Consider the following 25,072-nt stretch of genomic DNA (forward strand, 5'->3'; position numbering starts at 1 on the left):
TCAGTTCTTTTCCTCTTGATCTAATGGAACTTGAGGATAGATTACCTCTTGACTCTGGCTAGCTGTGTGTGCTGCTGATGCATAGAGAGTGTGATAATCAATTACACACAATTAACAATCAATTTCACATGGATTTATCATGACATCTGTGTTAATCTTGATTAGAATTAGCTGACTGAGAGTGGTCAACTCCTTGTTTTGTAAAATGCTGAGTGTAATGCTGTAAAGCCTAGAGAAAGTAAAGAAATAGTAATAAAGGGCAAATCACGGTTTTTCTATTAAAATACTGCATAACCTTTTGAGATTTTGGTAGTGGGACGGGCTTAACACTTTAAACCCGTTTCATATGACCTCTTTACTGGGCCGATGAAGGCACATTTTGTTTTGAATGTTCCCTCTAACCTTTGTGTCACCATTTTTCTCTGTTTTTGCCTTTCACTTTTCCACTTCTTCGATCACAGCCCTGTTAACATTTACTATCAATGTAGTTTCTTAGGGAAGTTACCTTCCTTTTTTTTTTGGTACAAAAGTAACATATATTCATCATAAAAAAATTCATATATATGTAAAAAACCATCTATAATTACTGTTAAAATCATTCCTGATATCTGCATTTACTTTGTGAGGCTGACATGAAGCTGGGGCCATCCCCATTCCACTGATAAAGAGGGCGATGATGAGGCTAACACTAACTACTACTGTTTTTAAACATTTACCGTGTGACAGGCACTGTTCTGAATGCTTTACCTGTATCAACTCAGCTGTACTTTTCCTCTTACCTCTTACACCTCCCATATTATACATTTATTTATGGCCCCTCTCTCTCTCTTCACTGGAATGTAAATGCCTTGAGAGGAAGGACTTGGTCTGTTTTTATTCACAGCTATATTCCCAGTACATCTCACAGTGCATAGCACAGCAAGCATGCAAAATGCTTCCATTTGTCTTCAGAACATTCATTCTTTTTAACAACTCTAAGAGGTATTATTTTGATCTCCATTTTACAGATAAGAAAACTGAGGTGCAGAGTTGTGCACACCAGAAAGGGACAGAGCTGTGATTTAAGCATTGACCCTTCCCCATTATATCCTTGTGCCTTGTCAGACGCCGTAATAATTAATTTTATGTGTCAACTTGACTAGGCCGTGGGGTGCCCAGGTATTTGGTCAAACATGATTCTGGATGTGTGTGAGAGTGCTTCTGGATGAGATTAACATATGAATCAGTAGGCTGGGTAAAACAGATTGCCCTCTCCAATATAGGTGGGTCTTATCCAACCCACTGATGACCTGCATTGAACAAGAAGGCTGAGTAAGAGAGAATTCACTCTCTCTGTGTGATGGTCTTTGAGCTGGAACATTGGTCTTTTCCTGGAGTTGAAGTGGAACTTACACCATTGGCTTTCCTGGTTTTCAGGCCTGAACTCAGACAAGAACTATACCATTAACCCTCCTGGCTGGATCTCCAGCTTGCTCACTGGAGATCTTGGGACTTCTCATTTTCTGTAACTGTGGGAACCAACTCCTTATAGTAAATCACTTTGCACATGCACACACACACACACACACACACACCCATTCTGTTGGTTCTGTATCTATGGAGAACTCAGACTAATACCAGTGCCCAGAGAAGCTAAATGATTTCCCAGTGCCACACAACTAACAATTAATGAAGCTGGGATTCAAATATAAGCTTGCTGACTGCCAGTCCAGTTACTTTTGTTTCATGATAGCACAATGGTGTCCCTGGTTTCTTAACCCTACTCCCAAACTTGCTAATTCTATCCTTTAGCTTGCTTTCAAATGTTTAACTCAAAAAGAATTAGCAAATTAGGCGGAAAAAGGGAGTCTGGGGATCCTGGTTCACCCTTTCACTTTTAGCCAATGAACTCCACCTGTTAAATCATTTAAATACACATGTCTAAGAAGTACAGGTTGCCATTGAGCCACATGTTCAATTTGCCACCTACATTTTGTTAAAGCAACATTAATGCCATTGATTCTAAAAACTATAAATGAGCTGTAGATAAATTGCTTATGTTCTCTGTGTTGTGGGGGAGGCATTAACATTTAGAGATCTTATTTAGAAAATACTTCCCCACAACTACGGCAATAGAGATAAAAATGACAGTAAAGGGCAGAGGCTCTGCAGCCAGTCCTGGACTTGAGATCCCACCCTACCACTTACTGTACACCCTGGGGCAAGTCCCTCTGAGCCTTAGTTTCCTCGTCTGTCAAATGAGGATGATGAGAATAACTACCTCATAGAGGTGCTGTGAGGATTACATGAGATAATGCAAATAATATGCTTAGCACAATAACTAGCACCAACATAATCAGCATGTGGTAAATGTTAGCTACTCTGGCAGGCATGGCTAGTTAGCTACAAATCACTCTCTTTCTCTTTCAAATGAACAGAATCCCATTTTTAAAAAACTGGTTAGCAATGACCTGACTAGTGAAAATACTGAAATTCCCAGACCTCCTTGCAGCCTGGTGGAACCATGTTCTAAGTTCTGGCCAATAAGATGTACATGAAAGTCTTGTGTGAGACTTTCATGGAGTCTCCTTAAAAGGCAAGGCCCTTCTTCCCTGTTTCCATTCTGTTGCCATGAATGCAGACGTAATGGCTGGAGTTCTAGCAATCATCTTGAATTCTAAGGACAAACGTAACAATGGGGTTTATCTGAACAATGCAGTAGGAGGAGCTTGAGTCTTGGAAGGCTTTATGTTACCTCCATACCAGGCCTGCACTGTCAATCTTTGGTCTTTTTTTTTTTTTGTGAGACAGAATATAAACATCTATTTGGTTTATGCCATTATTTTAAGAACCTTTGTTCAAGGCTGAACTAATCATCTTTCTTTTCTTTCTTTTTTTTTTTTTTTTTTGAGACAGAGTCTCACTCTTGTCACCCAAGCTGGAGTGCAGTGGCACAATCTCGACTCACTGCAATCCCCACCTCTTGGGTTCAAGCGATTGCCCTGCCTCAGCCTCCCAAGCAGCTGGGATTACAGGCACCTGCCACCACGCCTGGCTAATTTTTGTATTTTTAGTAAAGATGGGGTTTCACCATGTTGGCCAGGCTGGTCTCGAACTCCTGACCTCAGGTGATCCACCCGCCTTGGCCTCCCAAAGCTCTGGGATTACAGGCATGAGCCACTGTAGCCAGTGAAGACTGAACTAATCTTAACTGCTCTGGCTGTCTTTTGTAGTGGCCTAAGAATTCAAATAGAGGTTTAAAACCATTTGAGGCCTTTTTCTTTTTTTTTTCCCAGCAAATAAAGGCAAGATTGGGCAAAAATACAGAAAAGGAGCTGCAAGTCTTCAAAGCCTTTCCTTTCAGTAGCCACTCTAATGCCACCATCCTGTCTTTGCTTTAAGTCCAGGGCTTCGTGCCATATCCACACAACCTGTGCTCTATTGTATTATATATCTATCATATCATCATATGATATCATATCTACCCCATCATCCGCACAATCTGGCCTGGTAAAACTCGGTTCACGCTAACGTATAAACGACCATAGGGCGTCTCTCTCTATTCTCCTTCCTGAGCATATATATTTTATTTGAGACAGAGCCTTCTGATAAAATGTTTGAAATAATCAACAATTGCTGTGGGAGCAATATTCTGGGGTAAGGAAGTCCAAACATAAGGCTGTCACCCACCACAAAGGTTGACTGTAATTTAAAATTAAGTACTCCACTGGCATATAGAAGTTAGTATACTTCTCAACTGCTCACTTTCAACTCCCAAGGAGTGTCAAGGTTTGAGAGCAAGTGAGGAGTGAATATTTGCCAGAAAAGACAATTAAAAAGCATCCTCAATTCACTGAGGCTATGTATTTTATGCCTGTTACTTCAACAATCACTATTACATCATCAGTTGTACAAAATTCTATGCACGATGCAACTAGGTTATTTGTTGATGACCAAAATGCCAGTAAGTGGTTGAATGGGGAACCTAAACTACATTCCTCCAAATATTGTTCCACTGTTCAAATATGCCTCATCTTGCCTCTTTCCTAATATAAACTGAATAAGTATTAATATAATGGATAGATTTGATTTGAACAAGACAGAGTTTGTGTATCTGAAGATAAAGTGCAAGAGAGACCAAATAGCATCTCCTTTTAGAATAAAAAGGGAGAGGGTGTGTGTGTATGCATGAGTGATATGAAGTTCTCTCCCCACAGAACATGACCTCTGGCCTTGCTGAGCATGCTCTCTGATTAAAGTAAATTTTTTCCCCAGGAGCTCAAAGTGATCTACAGATGACATAATTAAAACCTCATTACTTGTCTGCCCTATCCCTTAATTCCTCAACCAATTCTGAGAGCTTAAATGACTGTGATAGGGTCACTCCAACCCTGGTGGCCTTTGGTAGAACCTGACTCAGGCTTTCAGGCTGATATTGATAAGAGTTCTGAGGTGTCAGCTTACTCACTTGAACGCTACAGAGTCTGCAAAATGTCTAGGTGCAATCGATAGGCTGGATCTAGGAGAAATTTCATTATATATATCTCTCACTGAGATAAAATTTTCAGGACACTCTATTGACTTTTCTCGTATTCAGTGGTCAAGTTCATCTTTGCCACTGTTGTCTTTACTACTACTACTATTTTCAGACCATAATCAACAGGCTCTAACCCATGATGGCATGACAACCAGCAGACTTATTTTTTTAAGGTATTAGGAACTGATTTCTATGTCTAGGTAAAACAATGTCTAAGCAAAGGAACCTCAAGGAAAGTGCCACAATGTCCTCATCTTAAAAGAGTTCAATGGAAGACGACACAGAATTTCTGCTTGTTCCTCTTTGGAAGTCTCAGGTATACAAAGGTCGTTTAACTTTTAAATTACTGGGCTTCTAGAAATGGTTGATACCTTAGGGTATCAGAAACTAACAAATCACATAAAGCAGGAGCTAGAAATTGGCCTTTATCACATAAAAATCAGTTTCATTAAGCATTTGGTATATAGATATAATCTCTTAATCTGAGGCTTTTGTAGGTTGCATGGAGAGTGGAAAGTTTCTGAAGGAGGAACACATAGAAACTGTCAATTCAATTTATATGCACAGATGCAGTAAATGTGCTTTATAAAAATAGATTTATCACACACATAGTAAAAAACTAGAAAGTTCATTTTATAAAGAATCATTTTATAAAAGTTTAATGTACAAGTTTAATTAGTAAGTATCAAAGGAGCATTAAAAATTTAATTTACAAAACTGTATTTTACACACGTGCCTTTTTAGGAACAAATGGAATTGGTAAATCAAGAAACGTGCTTTCGAGTTTCAGGTTTAGTTTGCCTATAAAAAAACAATTCAGGCCAGGCTCGGTGGCTCATGCCTGTAATCCCAACACTTTGAGAGGCTGAGGTGGGTGGATCACATGAGGCCAGGAGCTTGAGACCAGCCTGGCCAACATGGCGAAACCCCATCTCTACTAAAAATACAAAAAAATTTGCCAGGCATGCTTGCGCATGCCTGTAATCCCAGCTACTCTGGAGGCTGAGGCAGGAGAATTGCTCGAACCCGGGAGGCAGAGGTTGCAGTGACCAAGATTGTGCCATTGCACTCCAGCCTGGGTGACAGAGTGAGACTCCTCAAAAACAAACCAACAAACAAAATAATCTTGTACAATAAAAATCCAAATATCTTTCATTAATATAAATTAATATTACTCGTTTGTTGTTATTTTATTCTCTTAACATAAAATATCCCCCAAAAGAAATTTGTATTTAATAACATGATCATTAAGTGTGAAAAAATACTTACATAAGTATATTACTAATTGCAACTTGCAACATCATTAGGTGTTAGTTATTTTTAATAAAGTAGTTTTAATTTATTTAATTTTTAATGATTACATGAAGTACCCTAAATAATATGTAAGTCACAAAAGCAAATTATTGCAAAAAAAAAGATATCCTTCAAAAGTAGTTTTAATATGTCATTAACAAAACAATTAATTGAACTAAAATGTGGGAAAAAAAGAAAGTACCAGAATAACGCAACCTAAATTGCTCAAGTTCCATAATGGCAACATTTTTTTTTTTTTTTGAGATAGAGTCTCACTCTGTTGCCCAGGCTGGAGTGCATTGGTGTGATCTTGGCTCACCACAACCTCTGCCTCCCGGGTTCAAGTGATCCTCCTACCTCAGCCTCCCAAAGAGCTGGGATTACAGGCGCATCCCACCATGCCCAGCTAACTTTTACATTTTTAATAGAGACGGGGTTTTACCACATTGGCTAGGCTGGTCTCAAACTCCTGACCTCAAGTGATCCACCAGCCTTGGCCTCCCAAAGTGCTGCAATTACACCACACCTGGCCACAATGGCATCAATTTTAAACAAAATATTCTCAAATTCAATATATGTAGAGATCACATACAATCCAGTTAAAAACATATCTAATGGAGACATCTATACTTCAATTTCTTAAAGTGTGCTAATTGTGTATATACATGCGTACGTAGACAGACAGATAGGTAGATAGATAATTTATTTGAATACAGTTTCTCCAAATTGGGATGGAGTGGTGAAGGAATGTAGCTGTGTATACCTATCCCCTGTTCCTGTATTTCAAGCAGATGAGGATCCATTGTCACTCTGGCTTGGAATGAATACTACAATGAGCAGTGTTTTTACAAACCAGAATTCTAACCCAAGGATTCTAGAAAAGAAGAAAGATTATGTGCTTACCGTATAAAGCTCATTAAGAACCTTCATTAAATCCTCATGAAGTTGGAATGCAATCTCTTTGCTCTGTAATTAAAAAGAAAATAAAAAAGAATATTTTAAAATTATTTACATCTTAAAAAGCCCACTAACTGAAAATAGAGGAATGTATCTAACACGACAGAAAGACAGCAAGCCTCTGTAATAAACATCTTTAATGGAATGGCCCTTTGTAAACTCTAGACATTGTATATAGATGGTCCCCATAAGATAAACAGAGCAAACAAGTGACAACCATGGGTGAATGGCTCCCCCGCCATCCAAACAGACTTTACCAAAAAGAGAGAAAAAGTAAGCAGGTTGAAGCGTCATGCTTGCTTAAAAGTTGAGTTGCAGAACTAAGGACCATTAAAGATGAACTAGATCATGACATTTTACAGTGTGATTCCCAAAAAGCTAACGTAGAAACCAAAGGGGAAATTAACTCCCTCTGCCCAAAGTTACAATGTGACTGATAACAAGTTTAATTTTGAGAAAGCACTTTTTCTGTTTTTGGAGACAGGGTCTCGCTCTGTCACCCAGGCTGCAGCGCGGTGGCATGCTCACAGCTCACTGCAACCTTGAACCCCTGGGTTCAAGCAATCCTCCCACCTCAGCCTCCCGAATAGCTGAGACTACAGGGGCATGCAACCAAACCCAACTAGTTTTTATATTTTTTGTAGAGACAGGGTGGCGTGCAACCAAGCTCCACTAGTTTTCATATTTTTTGTAGAGATGGGGTTTCACCATATTGCCCAGACTGGTCTCAAACTCAGTAATCTGCCTGCCTCAGTCTCCCAAAGTGCTGGGATTATAGATGTAAGCCACTGAGCCTGGCAAGAAAGCACTTTCAAAGCAGTAAAATGGTAAGTCCACTCAAGGTCCATAAACTTTTACCTCTGCATTTATTATTATTTTCAGTGAAGACAAAAAAGTGGAGAGTATCATTCTTCTACCCAGTTGGTAAAAAACAGCATTTGAAATAACCTTCCCTAGGCTAATTCTGAGAGTTTGATAGAGAAGTATTTGAATATTATTTTCAACAAAAGCTGTAAGTTATTTTAAAGAAATCATATATCCAAATGACCTTTTTTTCCCCATTTTGAGTTATGTAGTCAGCTACAGAAAACGGAAAAAAAATGTGTAGCCTAGCTTAATCTACAGTTTGCAACATTAACAACGTCCACTGGTCCATGAATGTACCTCTCACTGGACTATCAGTGTTAGGGATAAGGGCCATATCTTAATCAGTTCTGCAACCCCTCGGTGTCCTGTGTGGTGCTTGGGCAAGTGGGCACCAAGAATGCAGAATTTAAAGAGGGTCCTAGTCCTGGCCCAAGTCCATCTGTAAACATGAGGTCATTGGGTCAGGTCTCAACAAAAGCCAAAAGCCAAACAAATATGATAGACTGAAGACTCATGGAAGATAAAATAGTGTGGGAAGATGGCATCAGAGCAGTACCTGAACTTTGAGAAATTTAAATTCATTAGCAGTATTTTTCACTGAATTTCCCTGGAGTATCTAAGAGAGTGCTGCTATTTACTAAGCTCTGACAGCTTCTAAAGTCCCAAATTGGAGTTAGGGATTTTGTGTCTTGCTGTGTCCCTGATATGTGAAGATGTGGGTTACAAATCACTCAAGAGCGAAAGGAAAGTCACGAGTAAAAAAATGAAGTCAATTGAAACGCATTTTATTTTTCCTATGTCTTGATTATCGAGAGGGTATATATTATACTACAAATCTCCTATGACTTCAGTTTGGTGTTATTTTAATATCAGATTTCATTCAAGGATCTAGGCCAACAATTTAGAACTCTCTAATGGGATCAAAGGCCACAAAGTAACTCTGCTCAGCTACCCACGTTTCAGGTGGCAAGTCTAAAAAGAAAAGATAGCTGGTCGCGTTGGCTCATGCCTGTAATCCCAGGACTTTGGGAGGCCAAGACAGGCAGATCACTTGAGGCCAGGAGTTGAAGACCAGTATGGACAACATGGTGAAACCCCATCTCTATTGAACATACAAAAATTAGCCAGGTGTGGTGGCACACACCTGTAATTCCAGCTACTCAGGAAGCTGAGGCATGAGAACTGCGTGAACCCAGGAGGCAGAGGTTGCAGTGAGCCGAGATCACAGCACTGCACTCCTGCCTGGGTGACAGAGTGAGACTCTGTCTCAAAAAAGAAAAAGAAAAGAAGAAAATATTTCTTGGCTAAGACTTCAGAACGATAACAACAACAAAAAAATCCCTTATGTTCAAGAAACCTTAACCCAAGAAAATATTCTGGGTCAGATAAAAGATTTAGGTTTGGGGTTATAAGGGTCCTCAAAGCTATCTTAGGCCAAATATCTTAGGACAAGATGATTTTTTCTTTTATTTAACTTTTATTTTAAGTTCAGGGCTACATGTACAGATTTGTAGTATAGGTAAACTTGTGTCATGGGGGTTTGTTGTGCCAATTATTTTGCCCAGGTATTAAGCCTAATACGCATTAGTTATTTTTCCTGATATTCTCCCTCCTCCCAGCCTCCATCCTCCAGTAGGCCCCAGTGTGTGTTATTCCCTTTTGTGTGTCCATGTGCTGACAAGTCATAGTATGTTCCATATTTTCTAAGACTTTAGATAATAAGGTAGAAGAAATCTGGCATCACAGACAGACTGTGCTCTGCCAGACATACACTTACATTTTTCTTTCGTCATTCCCCAGAGGCCCTGAAATATATAAAGTTTGTCTGCAGGCAGTATAATATAATGCTTAAAAGCAAGGTCTAAGGACTAGAGTCAGAATGCCTAAGGTGAAGTCTCAGTGACTTTGGATCTGCCTATGCCTCAGTTTCCTGACCTGTAAAATGAATATAGGCATTGTACTTATCTCATAAGGTTCTTGTAAGTGTTAATAAGATGATTCATGCATAATATTTAGAATGGTTCCTAACACACAGTGAATACACCATAATTATCATTATTTCTTTTTCCAGACACTATTCGTCATGGCAACTCCCTTGAGTGAAAAGGCCACATCACCTTGTCCTTTCTTGTGGTCTCTTTTGACATTGATTCTATTGGCTTCCCTGTAGGAGGGGCTTGAGTTGACTTTGATGTCCCTCCCCACTGTCCTGGCCTTTAGATTCCTTCAGGTGACCCTGGATTCCAAAGGGCCCTTAAGGATTATGCTCCAGCTTTTCTTATATCCATATTCCCTTGCCATGTGTGTATATTAAACCTATCTTCCTATGTCACATTTTCTCAGGGAGTCCTACTACCAGTGCTATTGAATGAATTAATGAAACATCCCTTAGGAAACTGATAATTCCTCAAGTCCCCATAATAAGGTATATGTAACTGATGAAAGAGACCCTAGAGGAGCAGGCTCCAGGGGGAATTTTAGATTTTGTGAAAAGTTGTTGTGGAGTTCCTTTCAGTAGGTAGACCCTTGGCTATCCTCATGACACAGCACCAAAGTTTCTGCCTGTTTGTCCACTTTGAATGACAGTCCAAACCCTCCATCGTCTAGTAAATAACGTAGAAATTAATGATTTTCTTCCCACCACTAGCCTGCAAAGATTGCTAAGGAACTGAACTATGCTCTGAGAAGCACTAGTTTATGTGACTAATTTGTGAAACATGAATTCACACATCCTTGTATTCACAGATACTTGGGCCGGATAAAACATCAAGTCCTAATCTGAATCCTGGGGACATGGTTCCTGTCCTCATGGTATGGCAACAGTGGAGGGAGCACCTCATGTTACCCCCACTTTAAATATGTTTCCAGTTTATTACAGTAACAATGAGAAACAATTGTTTTTTCAAAATGCTACTCTGGACTCCCAAAGAAGCAATCTTTAAATGAAAATGCACTTGGTGTGGCCCAGTTAGCATACGACATTACTAGGCTAATGAACTGAAATCCTTTAATTAGAAAATATCTGGGTTGTTAAAAGTCCATCAGAATTCAATAAGTGAGGCCAGGTGTGGTGGCTCACACCTATAATCCTAGCACTTTGGGAGGCTGAGGCAGGAAGATTACTTGAGCTCAGGAATTTAACACCAGCCTGGGCAACATAGTGAAACCTTGTCTCTATTAGGAAAAAAAAAATATTTAATAGCTTAAATACACCTATGGATTCTATTTCATTAAAAATTTGAAAGCAGGCCGGGTGTAGTGGCTCATGCCTGTAATCCTAGCACTTTGGGAGGCCGAGGTGGGCAGGTTGTCTTAGCCTAGGAGTTTGAAACCAGCCTGGGGAATATGGGGAAACTCCATCTCTAGAAAAAATACAAAAATTAGCTGGGCATGGTGGTGCACACCTGTGGTCCCAGCTATGAGAGGCTGAGGTGGGAGGATCTCTTGAACCAAAGAGTTCGAGGCTGCAGTGAGCTGTGAGCATACACTCCCGCCTGGGTGGCAGAGTGAGACCCACTCTCAAAAAAAAAAAAAAAAAAGATAATAACTTAAAATATTTGAAAGCAGTGAGAGCAGACCCTTGGCCCTTGAACAAGAATTGCCACATAAGAAAAATAATATAAGTATTAAGAAAAGCAATAAATGTTTCTTCTGTGTTAGGGAAGAAATTTTTGTTACCCAATAATATATTCAAATAATGGTAAAACTTCTAATATTCTAATACATTTCATTAGGATTCTGGGATCCTGACCCAAGGGGAAGGAAAATGGATAGAACTTCAATTCAGTTAACATTTACTGAATATCTCCAGTGTATAAACCCAGAGTTTAATTCCAAGCCTATTTCCAATTGTTTACTGTTTATTGTCATTTTGATGTTTCAGATATTTCTAACATAAGTCCAAAATGAACAGTCTCAAAGTTTTTAATCTTTTTCCATCATGAAAATGAACTAAGTATATTGAATATTGAAGAAATAGAGAATAGAAGGAAAGTCCCCCACCTCGTTATAATTTTTTTTGTTTGTTTGACACAGGGTCTCCCTCTGTCACCTAGGCTGAAGTGCAGTGGCCTGAGATTCTCCCACCTCAGCCTCCTGAGTAGCTGGGACTACAGGCACACACCACCATGCCCAGCTAATTTTTGTATTTTATGTAGAGAGGGTTTTGCCATGTTGCCCAGGCTGGGCTCAAGTGATCTGCCTGCCTTGGCCTCCCAAAGTGCTGGGATTACAGGTGTGAGCCACTGCACTTGGCCCACCATTATGATTTGATGTATTTCTTCAAGTTTATTTAAACATAGGTCTAAGTATATTTTCCTATTTTTTTAAGTTACAATACATTTTTACATGTAATTATATAATTTTCAGAACCACAATTTGATTCATAACTACCACCTAGTAAATGTACATTAACATTAAATTTAAGTGTACTGTTTCCAATGTTTCCACTATTTTCTACCAACTAGTCAATCATTTATTTCTTTATTCAATTTCACCAATATGTTTTAAGCACTCTGAACTAATATCATAAATGCTGGTCAAAAGGCATATATCTTGCATTTGTATTATTTGCTTAAGCCAATTCCAAGACATGAAATTACTAGCATAAAAGTATAGACATTTTCAAGACTCCTGATACATGTTAGAAGATTATTTTTTAAAAGGGTTATAATGAAATCATAATGATTCTAGGACAACAATGTCACTCAAGTCAGAAATCTAGGGTTCCTCTAAGACTGGCTGCTTTTCCTTGAAGAAGTTACCAATCTTATCAATTCTGGCTGATCAATTTTTTTCTATAGGTCATCAGAACTAAAAAAAAAAAATCTAATTAGGCTTCCTCTGATTAAAATTGTTGAAAGGCTTGCTATATTATTTTAGGATAGAGTTCAATTTTTTTTAACTCATCCATAACTTCTGCCTAACTAGTCTACTTCACTTTCCACAAATCCCACACCCCATCCTTCAGCCTGGTCCTAAACTGCTAAGTCTCAGGCCCCGCTTTCCCATCTCTGTACTTTCCTCAAGCCATTTCCTCTTTCCTAGACTCTCCCTCCTTCTCTTTGGCTAGTACAATCCCACATGTAACTCTGTAAAAACTTTCTGGTAACTTCAACTTGCCCCCAAGGAAAGAGATTAAGGTCTTTCCTTCCTTGTGATTTTATAATACATTAATTTATTACCACCTCTAGGCCATCTAGTATATTGGCTAAGAGTTCAAACTCTAAAGTTGAAGTGCCTGTGTTCAAACTACCTTGTTACAGTCTGTGTACAAGTTAAATAATTTTGCAAAGCCTCAGTTTTTCCACTGACAAAAAGGAATTGCTAATTATCTCTGTCACAGGGTTTTATTGAGATGGTCCTTATTACACACTTGAAATGTTGCTAGCAGGCTTGTCACATTTGTTTCTTTCCTCATAAACACAGCTTCTTTGAGAGCAGGGACCACATCCTAACAACTGTCCTTGCATTCCCAGTGCCTACTTTGGTGCTTGGCACCCTGGAGGTACAGGATCTACATCTGCTGAATGAACAGCACTGAGTAAGGACTGGTTTCTGCACTCCAGTTTGCAATTTCACAAAGACGCCAGACATACCAAAACAGCTTTCTACATGGAGTGCTATGGTAAATGCTACACTGGTGGGCCCTGGCCAGGGTCCCTATTCCTTACCCTATCCAGTCTTACCCCCAGAACCTCCCAGAAAGGAGGTAGAGGAAGAACAAAGAGGATAGTTAAAACCACCACGTATGAGTACACTGAGCAATCTATCAAGTGATCTATGTGGTTGGATTCAATGACCCATCCAGAAGGCCTATGGCCTTTTACAGAAGTATTTTTAAAGTAAATCTACTGTGATGACCAGTCAAGAAACCCAGACTGTATGCTGAGTCACCGTGGGAGTAAAAGAGAAAGAGAAAAACCAGATTAAATATTTAATGAGAGGGTTTCAGATGATGGCAGTGTCTCATGCTCAGTCAGTTTGGGATGTAAATTCTGGTTAAAGGGATCAGGCCATACTTCCACAGTATGTGTGCTTTTAAGTTTCCAAAGCTCATGATCATGTGTCTCTATGATACATTCCCTTAATTCAGGTAAACTCTGAAGACACAGGCAACAGCGTCTTCTAAAATGCCTAATGGAGAAAGTTGGGTTGTGCTTGATGGCCTGAACCAAGTTTCTGGGTAATGTTTACAGTGTTTCTGCACATTTCCCTTCTAACTGTCAAGGGACATGGTTTCGTACTTACTAAAATCACAGCTAAGTATTGAAGCTATCTAACTATCATGGAATTAGTTTCATGATCTACTTTACCCTAAAGGGGTAAAAACCAGATTTTTTTTAGACAAAACTCCATGCCACTAGAAAAGGAGAAATTAGAAGGAATCACAAATACAGAGAAACCAGAGCTTCATTTCAAATCAAGACAAAACTTAACCATAAAGGGAACTATCTGGGGCATCTCTTACAATTACTGATGTAATTGCTGGACAAATGTGGTATTCTACATCCAGGTGAAAAAGGTCGGCTGTTGCTGTGTTCAGCCTTCCAGCAGACAATTTGAAAGGTGCATAGTTATCAACACCAAAGTCACTCACAATCTACCACATATAAACAGTATTTGAATGGGCTGATTAAGTAACTCAAGACTGAGATTTAAATCCTACAGGAAATAAAGTAGATGAAACAAGTGTCTTCATTTTCATTTCCCTAGCTCTTCAAGAAACACACGAAGAGTTGTTTCTCTACTCAAAATGCTGATAAATTGGAAATACCTTTTCAGTGTCACTAAATGAATAACCAGTTACATATAACTTCTCAGTGGCTGATGTAAATAAACCTACTTAATTAAAATCAGAATGAGTTATAAAACTGTTTCAGACTATAATTAACTAAAAATATCAAAAAGTAGTTCCAAACCATTTTCAATATGCTGAACTTCACAAAAGTGGAATCAACGCAGCTTTATGAGCAATTTCTCACTATTACCATAATAATATATCTTCTTTAGTGCATGAACTTGAGCCTACAAATTTATTAGTAAAGCCAACTGGCCTTCTTTTCTGTGACAGCCATAATTGTGAGAGATCCAAAGCTATACCGTTCCCTGGTGTGACCAAAAGCTCACATCTACAACTCAGGTGGCTGGGATTATAAGTATATTATGTAATGAAGCAAATTAGACCACATTGTGTAGGAAACCCATAACCTTTGTCTTAATAGTACTGTGGTAAGAAAAATCTAGGGACTAAGCAAATCAACAAGCAGGAAATTTGCTCATTTATAAGTCATCCATTGGATTAGCAAGCAAAAGGCAGAGATTCTTTGAGATATTGAAGTTCATTCATTCACATACTCAGTCATGCATTAACCCATTAATTCTACTAATTTTTACTAAGTGTCTCCTATGTGTTTAGGAAAGAAAAGTGGCCTTACAGTCTAGGAGAGAAACAGAGAGGTAATCAAAACAATTTCAATCCAGTCTGATTTACGCATCTTCAAAAACACTTTAAGCCAAGCAAAATCTCTATATTTATATCACTCTGGAACTATACCCATACTTTTTAAATAAACTAACTGATCTTTAAAAATTTAAACGAAATCAGAAACTTCCTTTAAAGACTGACATTTGGCCAAATCGCACCATCTCAGAACTACAGCCAGTTAACTGGTCACCAATCTGCCAATGGATGTAAGTAAAGGTACCAAAACAAATAGAAAAAGAAAAACATTCTTATGGAGTAAGTATCTTTTTGACAAAGATACTTGGGTTGCTGAATACAATCAGAGAAATTTTAAAAATGCTTGTGGCTAATGGGCAATTGCACATGGGATGACAGGCGCTTTAAGGGGGAAAACCCCCAAAACCTTCAAGAAGGGCCAAGCTATTTAAATATCTGTTTAAATATATTTAACTTCTCTGAGCTGTTTCTGCTGTAAAATAGGGAAAGATCACAGTATATACTCCATAGCGTTGTTAAAAGGATTAAATGACATGCCCATGGTTATGTGCTTAACAGAGTGTCTGGCACATACTAAGCATTCCATAAGTATTATCTCTTATTGTCATTATGATGCTATTATTAGCTCAGCATCTTATCTTTGTTTTATCTTGTGAAGACACTTTGTTTTTCTAAATTTGAATGCAACAGTCTATTCATATAAACTTTCAAATCAGAATGTCTTAGTCAACTCAACATAATTCAAGATTTACTTTTTAGAATATTCAACTGTGTTTGTGGTACTATATTAAGGAAGATAAAGTCCCTTCCAGAGAATATTGCAAAACTGCAACAAAGCAGAATTCTAGATGTGAGATAGCCTTGCTGACTTCAGACTGTTAGAAGGTCTTTCTTAGGATAAAGTAAACCTGTCTCTACTTAAGTTCCTCCAATTGGTCTTAACTCCTGTAGCCTTATAGAGTAGGTATGCTGATACCATCTTCTGTATGACAGGTCTTCAAATATTGAGTCCTAGCTGAGACTTATTTTCTCTGTACTAAATATTCCCAATGTCTTTAACTGCTCCTTATATCAGGGGTCCCCAACCCCTGGGTCATGGACTGGTACCAGTCCGTGGCCTGTTAGGAACTGGGCCACACAGCAAGAGGTGAGCGGTGGCTGAGCGGTGGGTGAGCCACCACTATAATGCCTGAGCTCTGCTCCCTGTCAGATCAGCTGCAGCATTAGATTCTCATAGGAGCACAAACCCTACTGTGAACTGTGCATGCAAGGCATTTAGGTTATGTGCTCCTTATGAGAATCTAATGCCTGATGATCTGAGGTAGAACAGCTTCATCTCGAAACTATCCCCTTGCCCTTGGAAAAACTGCCTTCCATGAAACCAGTCCTTGGTGCCAAAAAGGTTGGGGACCACTGCCTTATATGACACAGTTTACAGAAATCAGAGCAAATTCTCCTTGCCTCACAGATAACAGTTCATTATTTTCCAGCTAGTGATATTAAGTACAAGTTTTTATATTTCAAGGGGTTGAAGCTAAGATCTTGGGAGGATTAGGAAGCAACACAGGCCACTCAGTAGCTTGTAATCACTTGTGATTGCCCTGTTTGGTGGAGTCAGTCCAAATCGATGTCTGCATAGTTATTATAAGTCCAAGAATCTATGAATCAGGATTAGATTCTTTTTCTTTTCCCAGTAAGCTAAAGATCCATCAGCTAAAGAAGTAGAAGCCTTAAGAAAATCTGAATAGGATGGACTGAATAAAAATATTCTGGATTTAAATTACTAACAGGGCTTTTAAAAGTCAACAGCAAAAATCCATTCAACTCATTATTAATCTGCACCAATGATAATTCTTTCTTCCCCTCCAGGACACACTGGTGGTTGACAATAATAAGAACTTTTTGAAGGCAATGTCATTATAAGTATAGAGTTATGCTCTGGCCACAACTCACATGATAGGATAAAAATTATCACCCAGATTACTAATGCAACAGCTTCCTCATCAGGTTCCCCAAGACAAGTTTCTTCCCATTCCAATGCTTTCAAATGCTTCACAAAGCTGATTAAGTCATATATCTGCTTTAAAACTCTCTTAGCATCCTTAATTGCTTAGATAACAACATACCAATTCCTCAAACTGAGATTCAAATTCTTGTGCCCTCCACAGCCTGCCTCTCCAGACCTCAGACAGCTGTTACTCACTGTTTATCCTTCATCACGCCATAGGCTACACTCCTAACACCAGCCAGCTGGGTAAGAGATGTGAGCATTTGCTCTAGGCACAGAAGTGGCCTAATTCATCTTTAAAACTCATTGCTGTTAAGGGGCCACCAGGAGTCTTATCTGCCCTTATCTTTCTCTAGCTTCATTTCCTAGATATGTGCTAGGCTGGATCAGAAATTCAGAGCCTTGTCCTTGCTGGTCTGCCAGTATAGAAGAATGTACTTCCCCCCAGTTCCTTTGTAAAATCTCACCAAGTTTAAGGGCTTGATTAAATGTCACTCTCTCTGTGAGGCCTTTCTTCCAGCCAGAATGCTTTACTCAATCCTTTGTGCTCTCATGGTCTTAGGTCCTATCTATCTAAGAGCAGTTACCAATTTGTAATGTAATTTTTATGTCTATAGTTCCTTTCCTTACTAGAGTCTAAGTTCCTATGGGGGTACCAGTTGAAGATTTGTGTCTTACTCACTTTTGTGACCATAGTAGCCGCCACTGTGCCTATCACATAAAGGTTATCAATAGAGGTTTGTTGAATAAATAAAGAAATATAATGCCTATTCTGTTTTGGGAAAAAGCTGATTTCAGTAAAGTTAGGTTTCAGAAAAAATAAAAAGGGAAGAGAAGTATAAGTTACTATGGATTTGTCATGACTTCTTTGGTAGAGTGATTAGATCTTGTTAAATAATAAAAGCTGATTATAATAGTAGATCTGTGCAATCTCCATCTTTAGAGCTAAAGAGTTAAAACTTTTTTTATTTTTATTTTTTTTTAAGAGACAGGGTCTTGCTCTGTCTCCTAGGCTGCAGTGCAGTGGTGCAATCATAGCTCACTGCAGCCTTGAATTCTTGGGCTCAAATAAGCCTCCTGCCTCTGCCTCCCAAGTAGGTGGGACTACAGATGTACACCACCACGCCCAGCTATTTTTTAATTTTTATTTTTGTAAAATGGGGGTCTTGCTATGTTGCCCAGGCTGGTGTGAACTCCTGGCCTCAAGCAATCCTCCCACCTTGGCTTCTCAAAGTGCAGGGATTACAGATGTGAACCAATGTGCCCAGCTAAGATAAAACTTTCATGGACATGTTTATTCAAGCCAGCACATTAGCCAATTATAGTTCTATGTGTTCATTTGAAACTGTTAACGTTTAAAAAGTAGTGCTTGTGTTTATTTACTACTAATTATTGAAAATTATTTTTTCTCAATCTAAATAGTTCATACATCCAGTGTCAAGATCTTTCCTTTTTTATAGGCTTCTACACCTAGAAACCTATACAAAGTATTATACAAAGTATTTAGTTGGCAAGTGTTCTTGTTCCTATTTAACTGCTTCACTCACAATAATATTTTTTTTCTTCTGAGTTTTAAGAGGTACTGAAATAAATCTGACAGCCATATTCGGTATCTCTTCTGCAAATGCATATTTTTAGGTTGATATATTCCAAGGTATCACAAGTGTTTCTTAATTCAAATATTTGCTATATGTACGATCTCCCCCAATATGGCATTTCTTACAGCTGCTGAAAAATCTTTTAGAATCCCTATCATGTGGTATGAAACATAGTCTTCAACTGGTAAGAAAGTTGGCTAGCAACCAGAATACTGTTCTTAGGTTGCTTTAGAATTTGTTGACTCAACTGCAGACACCTCAACATATGGTAGGAATGTTCTCTCCTCATCAGTGTCTTTCTTAAAGCAGCATCTTCTTTCTCAGATGAGAAGAATGGGTAAAGATTCAATGTGTCTATGCCTCTTTGAAAATGAACTTTATTGGGCCGAGCGCGGTGGCTCACGCCTGTATTCCCAGCACTTTGGGAGGCCGAGGTGGGCGGATCACGAGGTCAGGAGATCAAGACCATCTTGGCCAACATGGTGAAACCCTGTCTCTACTAAAAATACAAAAAATTAGCTGGGCGTGATGGCGGGCGCCTGTAGTCCCAGTCACTCAGGAGGCCGAGGCAGGAGAATCACTTGAACTCGGAAGGTGGAAGTTGCAGTGAGCTGAGACCACACCACTGCACTCCAGCCTGGTGACAGAGTGAGACTCTGTCTCAAGTGAAAAACAAAAACAAACACAAAAACAAAAAAAGAATATGAACTTTATTAAGTGCTCATCTTTTATAAATAACTGAAATGGAATAAACCTGGTACTGAACAATATTTTTAAATTCCTTTTTCATGGGACATGAGGGACTGGGTGCCTTCTGACCTACCCCATGTTTGTTTATTGAATTTGGACTTGCAAACCCTAAGATGGGAAAACAAGCCAAACTGGAATATTTCTTTTAAAAAAACTAGGATGGAAGACTCGATTGACTTACATTAATGTTTCTCAGCTAGGGACAATTTTGCCCCAAGATGACACTTGGCTTGTCTGAAGACATTTTTGGTTGTCACAACCTGTGAGGTGCTGCTAGCATTTAGAGGGTTGAGAGTCTCACAGCCATTTGAATTAATGTTCCCCACAAAATAATATATCATTTTCCACTGGCTGCTTTCAATATTTTTTTCTTTGTCTTTAGTTTTCAGTTTTATTATGATGTGTGTAGGTATGGACTCCTTTGGGTTCATCTAGTTTGGTTTTGCTGAGCTTCTTGAATGTGTAGGTTTATGTCATTTGCCAAATTTGGGAAATTTTCTTGCAATTATTTTTCAATTAGTTTTAATTTGATGCCCCACACTCTCCTCTCCTTCAGGACCTCTGATGACACAAATGTTAGACATTTGGGTATCATTCCCAAAGTCCCTGAGGCTCTGTTCATTTTTTTAAAAATATTTTTTCTCTCTGTTGTTCAGACCAGGTAATATCTGTTAAACTACCTTCATATACACTGATTCTTCCCTCTGTTATCTCCATTCTGATATTGAGTCTACCTAATGAATTTTGTTGTTGTTGTTTTAGTTATAGCATTTTTCAGTTCTCAAATTTCCATTTATACCTTTTTTTTTTTTTTTTTTTTTTGCTGAAACTTCCTGGCTTTCCATTCATTTCAAGAGTATTCGCCCTTACTTCTTGGAACATTTTTATCGTGGTTGCTTTATTAAAAGTCTTTGTGGCCAGACATGATGGCTCAAGCCTGTAATCCCAGCACTTCAGGAGGCCAAAGTGGGCAGATCACTTGAGCCTAGGAGTTCAAGACCAGCCTGGGCAACATGGTGAAACCCCATCTCCAAAAAAATAACAAAAATTAGCTGGGCATGGTGGTGTACACCTGTAGTCCCAGCTACTTGGGAGGCTGAGGTGGGAGGACCACCTGAGCCTGGAGAGGTCAAGGCTACAGTGAGCCATGATTGAGCCACTGCACTCCAGCCTGGGCAACAGAGTGAGACCCTTCCTTTCTCCCTCCCTCCTTCCCTCCCTCCCATCCTCCCTTTCTTTCTCTCTTTTTCTTTCTCTCTCTCTCTCTCACTCACATACACACCGCCCCCCCCCCAAGATCTTTGTTAGATAATTCAAACATCTGTGTCATCTCAGAATTTGATGTTTATCAATTGTTTTACTCATGGAAGTTGAAGTTTACCTGGTTCTTTGTATGCTGAGTAATTTTGGATTGTGTTCTGGATATTCTGAATATTATATTATGAAACTCCTAGTCTTGTTTAAACAATATACAGAATTCTGATAATTTTATTCTATCAGGAAATCAATCTGGTTGGATTCAGAATACAAATTCTGACCAGTATCCTATTGTTAATTGTTTCCAACACCTTTGCAGTGCTATCTGTACCTGTCCTGCAGATGCACCACAAAGTGGCCTCTCTGGAACTCACACAATGCTTCTATTCTATAGTTCAATTCTCGAAGTCTTTGGTAGGTTTCTATCTAGGATTAGTCCCATTCATGTGTAGATTAGGGATTCAGCAGTTCATAAAGAACTTTATGGTGTTGCTTTCTCAATCTTTACCCCTTCTGAAATCTCCCCAGTACTTTTTGGTTCCTAGGGCTCCCCTTTTCATTGCTCTAACTGGAAAGTTGGGGCTTTAGTTATTCTAATCTACTAAACACTCCTTATGACTGTGTCCACATCTGAGGCCAAGTGGCAGCAGGACAGACAGAAAATTAAACAACAGATTGTTGCCCCACCCTCTTGGATCACAGCTCCTCTGATCAGGGAGGAAAGTTTCTCTATTTCAGAGTTGTAGGTAGTTGTAGGCCTCTGTTGGTGTCACTGCTGCTGTTGCCATTTTGGGATTGTCTGGTGACTGGGGCATGAGGAAGTAGCGAGAAAAATGAAAAATTTGGGATCATCTTTATTTTCCCTTTTCTGCTTTTTGTGTCACAGCTAACAGCTTCTCCTACAGCCCTCTATGTTTATGTAAGTCCAATGTCTACTTCCAGGTTTCTAGCTGCCTTGCATTTAGGCTGGAGGATACTGAAGGAAAAGAAGTGGAAAACATAATGCCAATTTGACAGAATTTTAAAAATCTGGTCTTCTTGCCCAAACTACCTGCTACTTTTTAATTTTCAGTTTTTAAACTGCTGCAGGTATTCAGTGTTTTTAAAAATGCCTTCAGTGGGAAAGGCATGGTGGAGTATACTTAGTCAATTTACCCAAAACCTATTTTTATCTTTTGATTTCATCTACCTTTTGGGGAGGGCACAGGTCTTTACCTAGTGTATCATTTAACTTTTGCTGTGGAACAAAACATCCAAATTTAGTGGCTTTAAGCAACACTTTACTTAGCTCAGTTTTCTGTGGGCCAGCTGGGAGGTTCTTCTGTTGTGAGCTGGCTTGGCTGTGTTCTTTCCTGCATTTGCAATCATCTGGGGTCAGCTGGCAATTGGATGATCTAAGATGTCCTCAATATATGTGTAATATTTGGCTGGCTGTCACTTAGGAGGCTTCCGTTGCCTTCCATGTAGTCTTGTGCCTCATCCAGCAAGCTAGCTAGGACTTGATAACTTGTTACATGTCCAAAAACATCAAAAGAGGGCAGGCCACAATGTGGAAGCACTTTTCAAGTATCTGCTTGCTTCACATTTACCATTGTCCCATTGACCAAAGCAAGTCATATGGCCAAGCCCAAAGTCACTGTGGGCAAGAAATACTTCAGGGAGTTGATAAAAGGAAAATGCTAACTTTGCACACAATCTACCCAAACTAAGTGTGTATTCAGGAAAGTACACTACATATTTAAGATTGCTCTTCAGTTGCTTTTTAAAATGAATAACAACTTGGTTGTATCTAGAATTTTGGAGTTGTAACTTTCCTTCAATTGTCCTTGCAGGTTTTGCTCCATTGTTTTCTGACATTTAATATTATATGTAAGACCTAATCTGTGCTCTTTTTGAAAAGAGGATGATTTTATGGAATGCTGGGTAGAAGTCATGCAAGCTTGAGGCTCGAAAGTACTACGTGTTTGTGTGTGTATGTGTATGTGTGTGTTTTCAGCAAGTTTGTTTGAAAACTCATATTTTATTTTCATATTGTGATATTTTCTCAAGTGGGGATTCTTTTTCATATCATATTTCTTTTATTTTTAATTCTCGGTCCCTCCAAGGGTTGGTTGAAATCTTTTCTACTTTTTCTCCAACCTTATTTTCCCAATAGACCATTCTTTCTTCTCCTCTTGCTTATGAGATGTTATCACTTCTAACTTCACAAAGAAACAGGAATAGAGAATCCCGCATCCATAGCAACTCTTCTTTCATCTCCAAATACAGTCTTTTGCCAGAGGCTAATCCCTCTGCCTGTCCTTTGGGTCCCATTACCTGCCCCCCTGGCAGAGTCTTGGATCAATCAATTACACCTGTTCTCTCCGAACATGTCAAGCTTCCCTTTTTGTGGCTCCTTTTCCTCAACATATTATTTTTGGATTTTTTTAGACAGGGTGTCACTCTGATGCCCAGGCCAGACTGCAGTGGTGTATTCATTGCTTACTGTAGCCTTAAATGCCTGGGCTCAAGCAATCCTCCTGCTTCAGGCTCCTAAGTAGTTGGGAGTAGAGGTGCACATCGTCATGGCTGGCTAACTTTTAAATATTTTTTCTTCAGAAATCATGTCTTGCTATGTTGCCCACGCTGGTCTTGAACTCCTGGTTTCAAGTGATCCTCCCGCTTCAGCCTCCCAAAGCACTGGGATTACAGGCATGAGCCACCAGGCCTGGCCCTCCTCCATATTTTAAACTAGTTTGTCCTAACATCCTGTTTTTTGTTTTTTTTTTACACACACACACACACGCACTCCTTTCTTGACCAATGTTCTTCTTCAAATACTTCCCTTATCTTTCCTCCTCTTCACAGGCAAATTTCTAGACAATACTGTCCACATTTGCTGTCCTAACTTGCTCGCTCAACATCTGCCATTCTGCCCAGACTGCTCTAACAGAGATAACCAATGACCCTTTGCCGCTCAGTTCAGTGGACATCATGGACCTTTGCATATTGACCACTCCCTCCTGGCAGCATTTTCTTCACTTAGCTTTCCGGACACCTTACTGACCTGCGTTTCTTCTCACCTCTCTGGCTGATCCTCCTCAGTCATTTTATAGGATACAGTTCTTCTTCTCATCCTTTAATTCCTAGTTTTGCTGCGAGTTTTTCTTACTCTTCCCTCCTCCCCCTATATGTTCTCCCTGGTTTATCTCAGCTACTCCCAAGACTTTAATGACCTGCCAAAGGTGGAAGATTCCCAACTCTCTAGTCTTGATCTCTCTCCTGAAGTTCTTGGTCTGCTTATGGGGCTTCTCTACCCAGTTATCCACAGGCACACCCAAAAGTAAACACCGTGTTTTCCATAATCCCTTTCCCATCACAGCCTCTGTGTCCTGAGCCTTCTCCTCTCATATGACGCCTATCACCCTGACAACTGCCCAAGCCTGGGTGTCACCTCTGACTGCTCCCTCTACATCTCTCTTCTCTCCCACCCAGCCAATCAATTACCCAGGCCTACATATTCTATCTCCAACACACCACTCGAATCCACCTGCTCCTATGTTTCTACTGCCACAACCAAGGAAGAACATCCTCATCTCTCATCTGGATTAGTTCCAAGAGCTGCAAACTGAGACTTTCTGTCTTATTATCTTTCAATCCACTCTCCACACTCCAGGCACACTGAAAGTGGATCACGTCACTATCGTGTTTAAACCTGTGAATGGCTTTCCATTGCTCTTAGGATAAATTTGAACTCCTCAATATGGCCTTTAATTTCAACTCCTTATTTCTCCAATCATCTCTCTTGCCATCTGCCCTCTCCCATTCTTTGAGTCACCTACAAAGAACACCTTTTTCCTCCATGAAATCTCTTACGGCATGTGGTTCTTCACACATGCTGTTTCTTCCTGGAAGAGTTTTCTGCTCCTTTACCACCATTTTCCAGCTAACTCTTAGTAACTGATTCAAATTGCAGCTTTCCTCATCTCCAAGTCATAAGAAGTAAGGGGCTTCTCCCCTTACTGTACAATTAACATGCTGTTCTGTAATTAAGACTGTAATTGTACTTTCCCACTGTAAGATCCAAGGGGCAGGGAGAAGGCCTGTGTTGGTTACTGCTGTATCCCCAACATCTTGACAAATGCCTGAGACAAAGAAAGCTTCAATAAGTACTTATTGAAGAATGAATGAATAAACTATAGCATGTATTTAGAGGAACTATGTATTCTTCTCTGTTTATTCATACTTATCCCTGCAAGTATGTGCATAATTATCTCTCTAAGGAAGTTCATGCTTGCCTGGTATTGTCTTAAGAGTCAAATGGGAGGCTGAGCTTGATTTTGAGTGACAGTTCTTGAGTAATTTTTATATAGACTGGATTTCCA

General features: G+C 39.3%; 1 protein-coding gene across 8 annotated transcripts in view; it reads right to left on the reverse strand.

The window, feature by feature from the left end:
• SRGAP1 (SLIT-ROBO Rho GTPase activating protein 1) overlaps positions 1 to 25,072 on the reverse strand; it is a 309,133-nt gene that overhangs the window by 122,794 nt on the left and 161,267 nt on the right. For all 8 annotated transcript variants that reach the window (XM_004053497.5, XM_019039335.4, XM_055358087.2 and 5 more), the window contains one exon: positions 6,713 to 6,775. In XM_004053497.5, coding sequence (XP_004053545.1) covers positions 6,713 to 6,775 — 63 coding nt within the window. The remainder of the gene's footprint in view (positions 1 to 6,712; positions 6,776 to 25,072) is intronic.

The sequence above is a fragment of the Gorilla gorilla genome, chromosome 10 (genome assembly GCF_029281585.2).
Source record: "Gorilla gorilla gorilla isolate KB3781 chromosome 10, NHGRI_mGorGor1-v2.1_pri, whole genome shotgun sequence".
Lineage (NCBI taxonomy): Eukaryota > Metazoa > Chordata > Mammalia > Primates > Hominidae > Gorilla > Gorilla gorilla.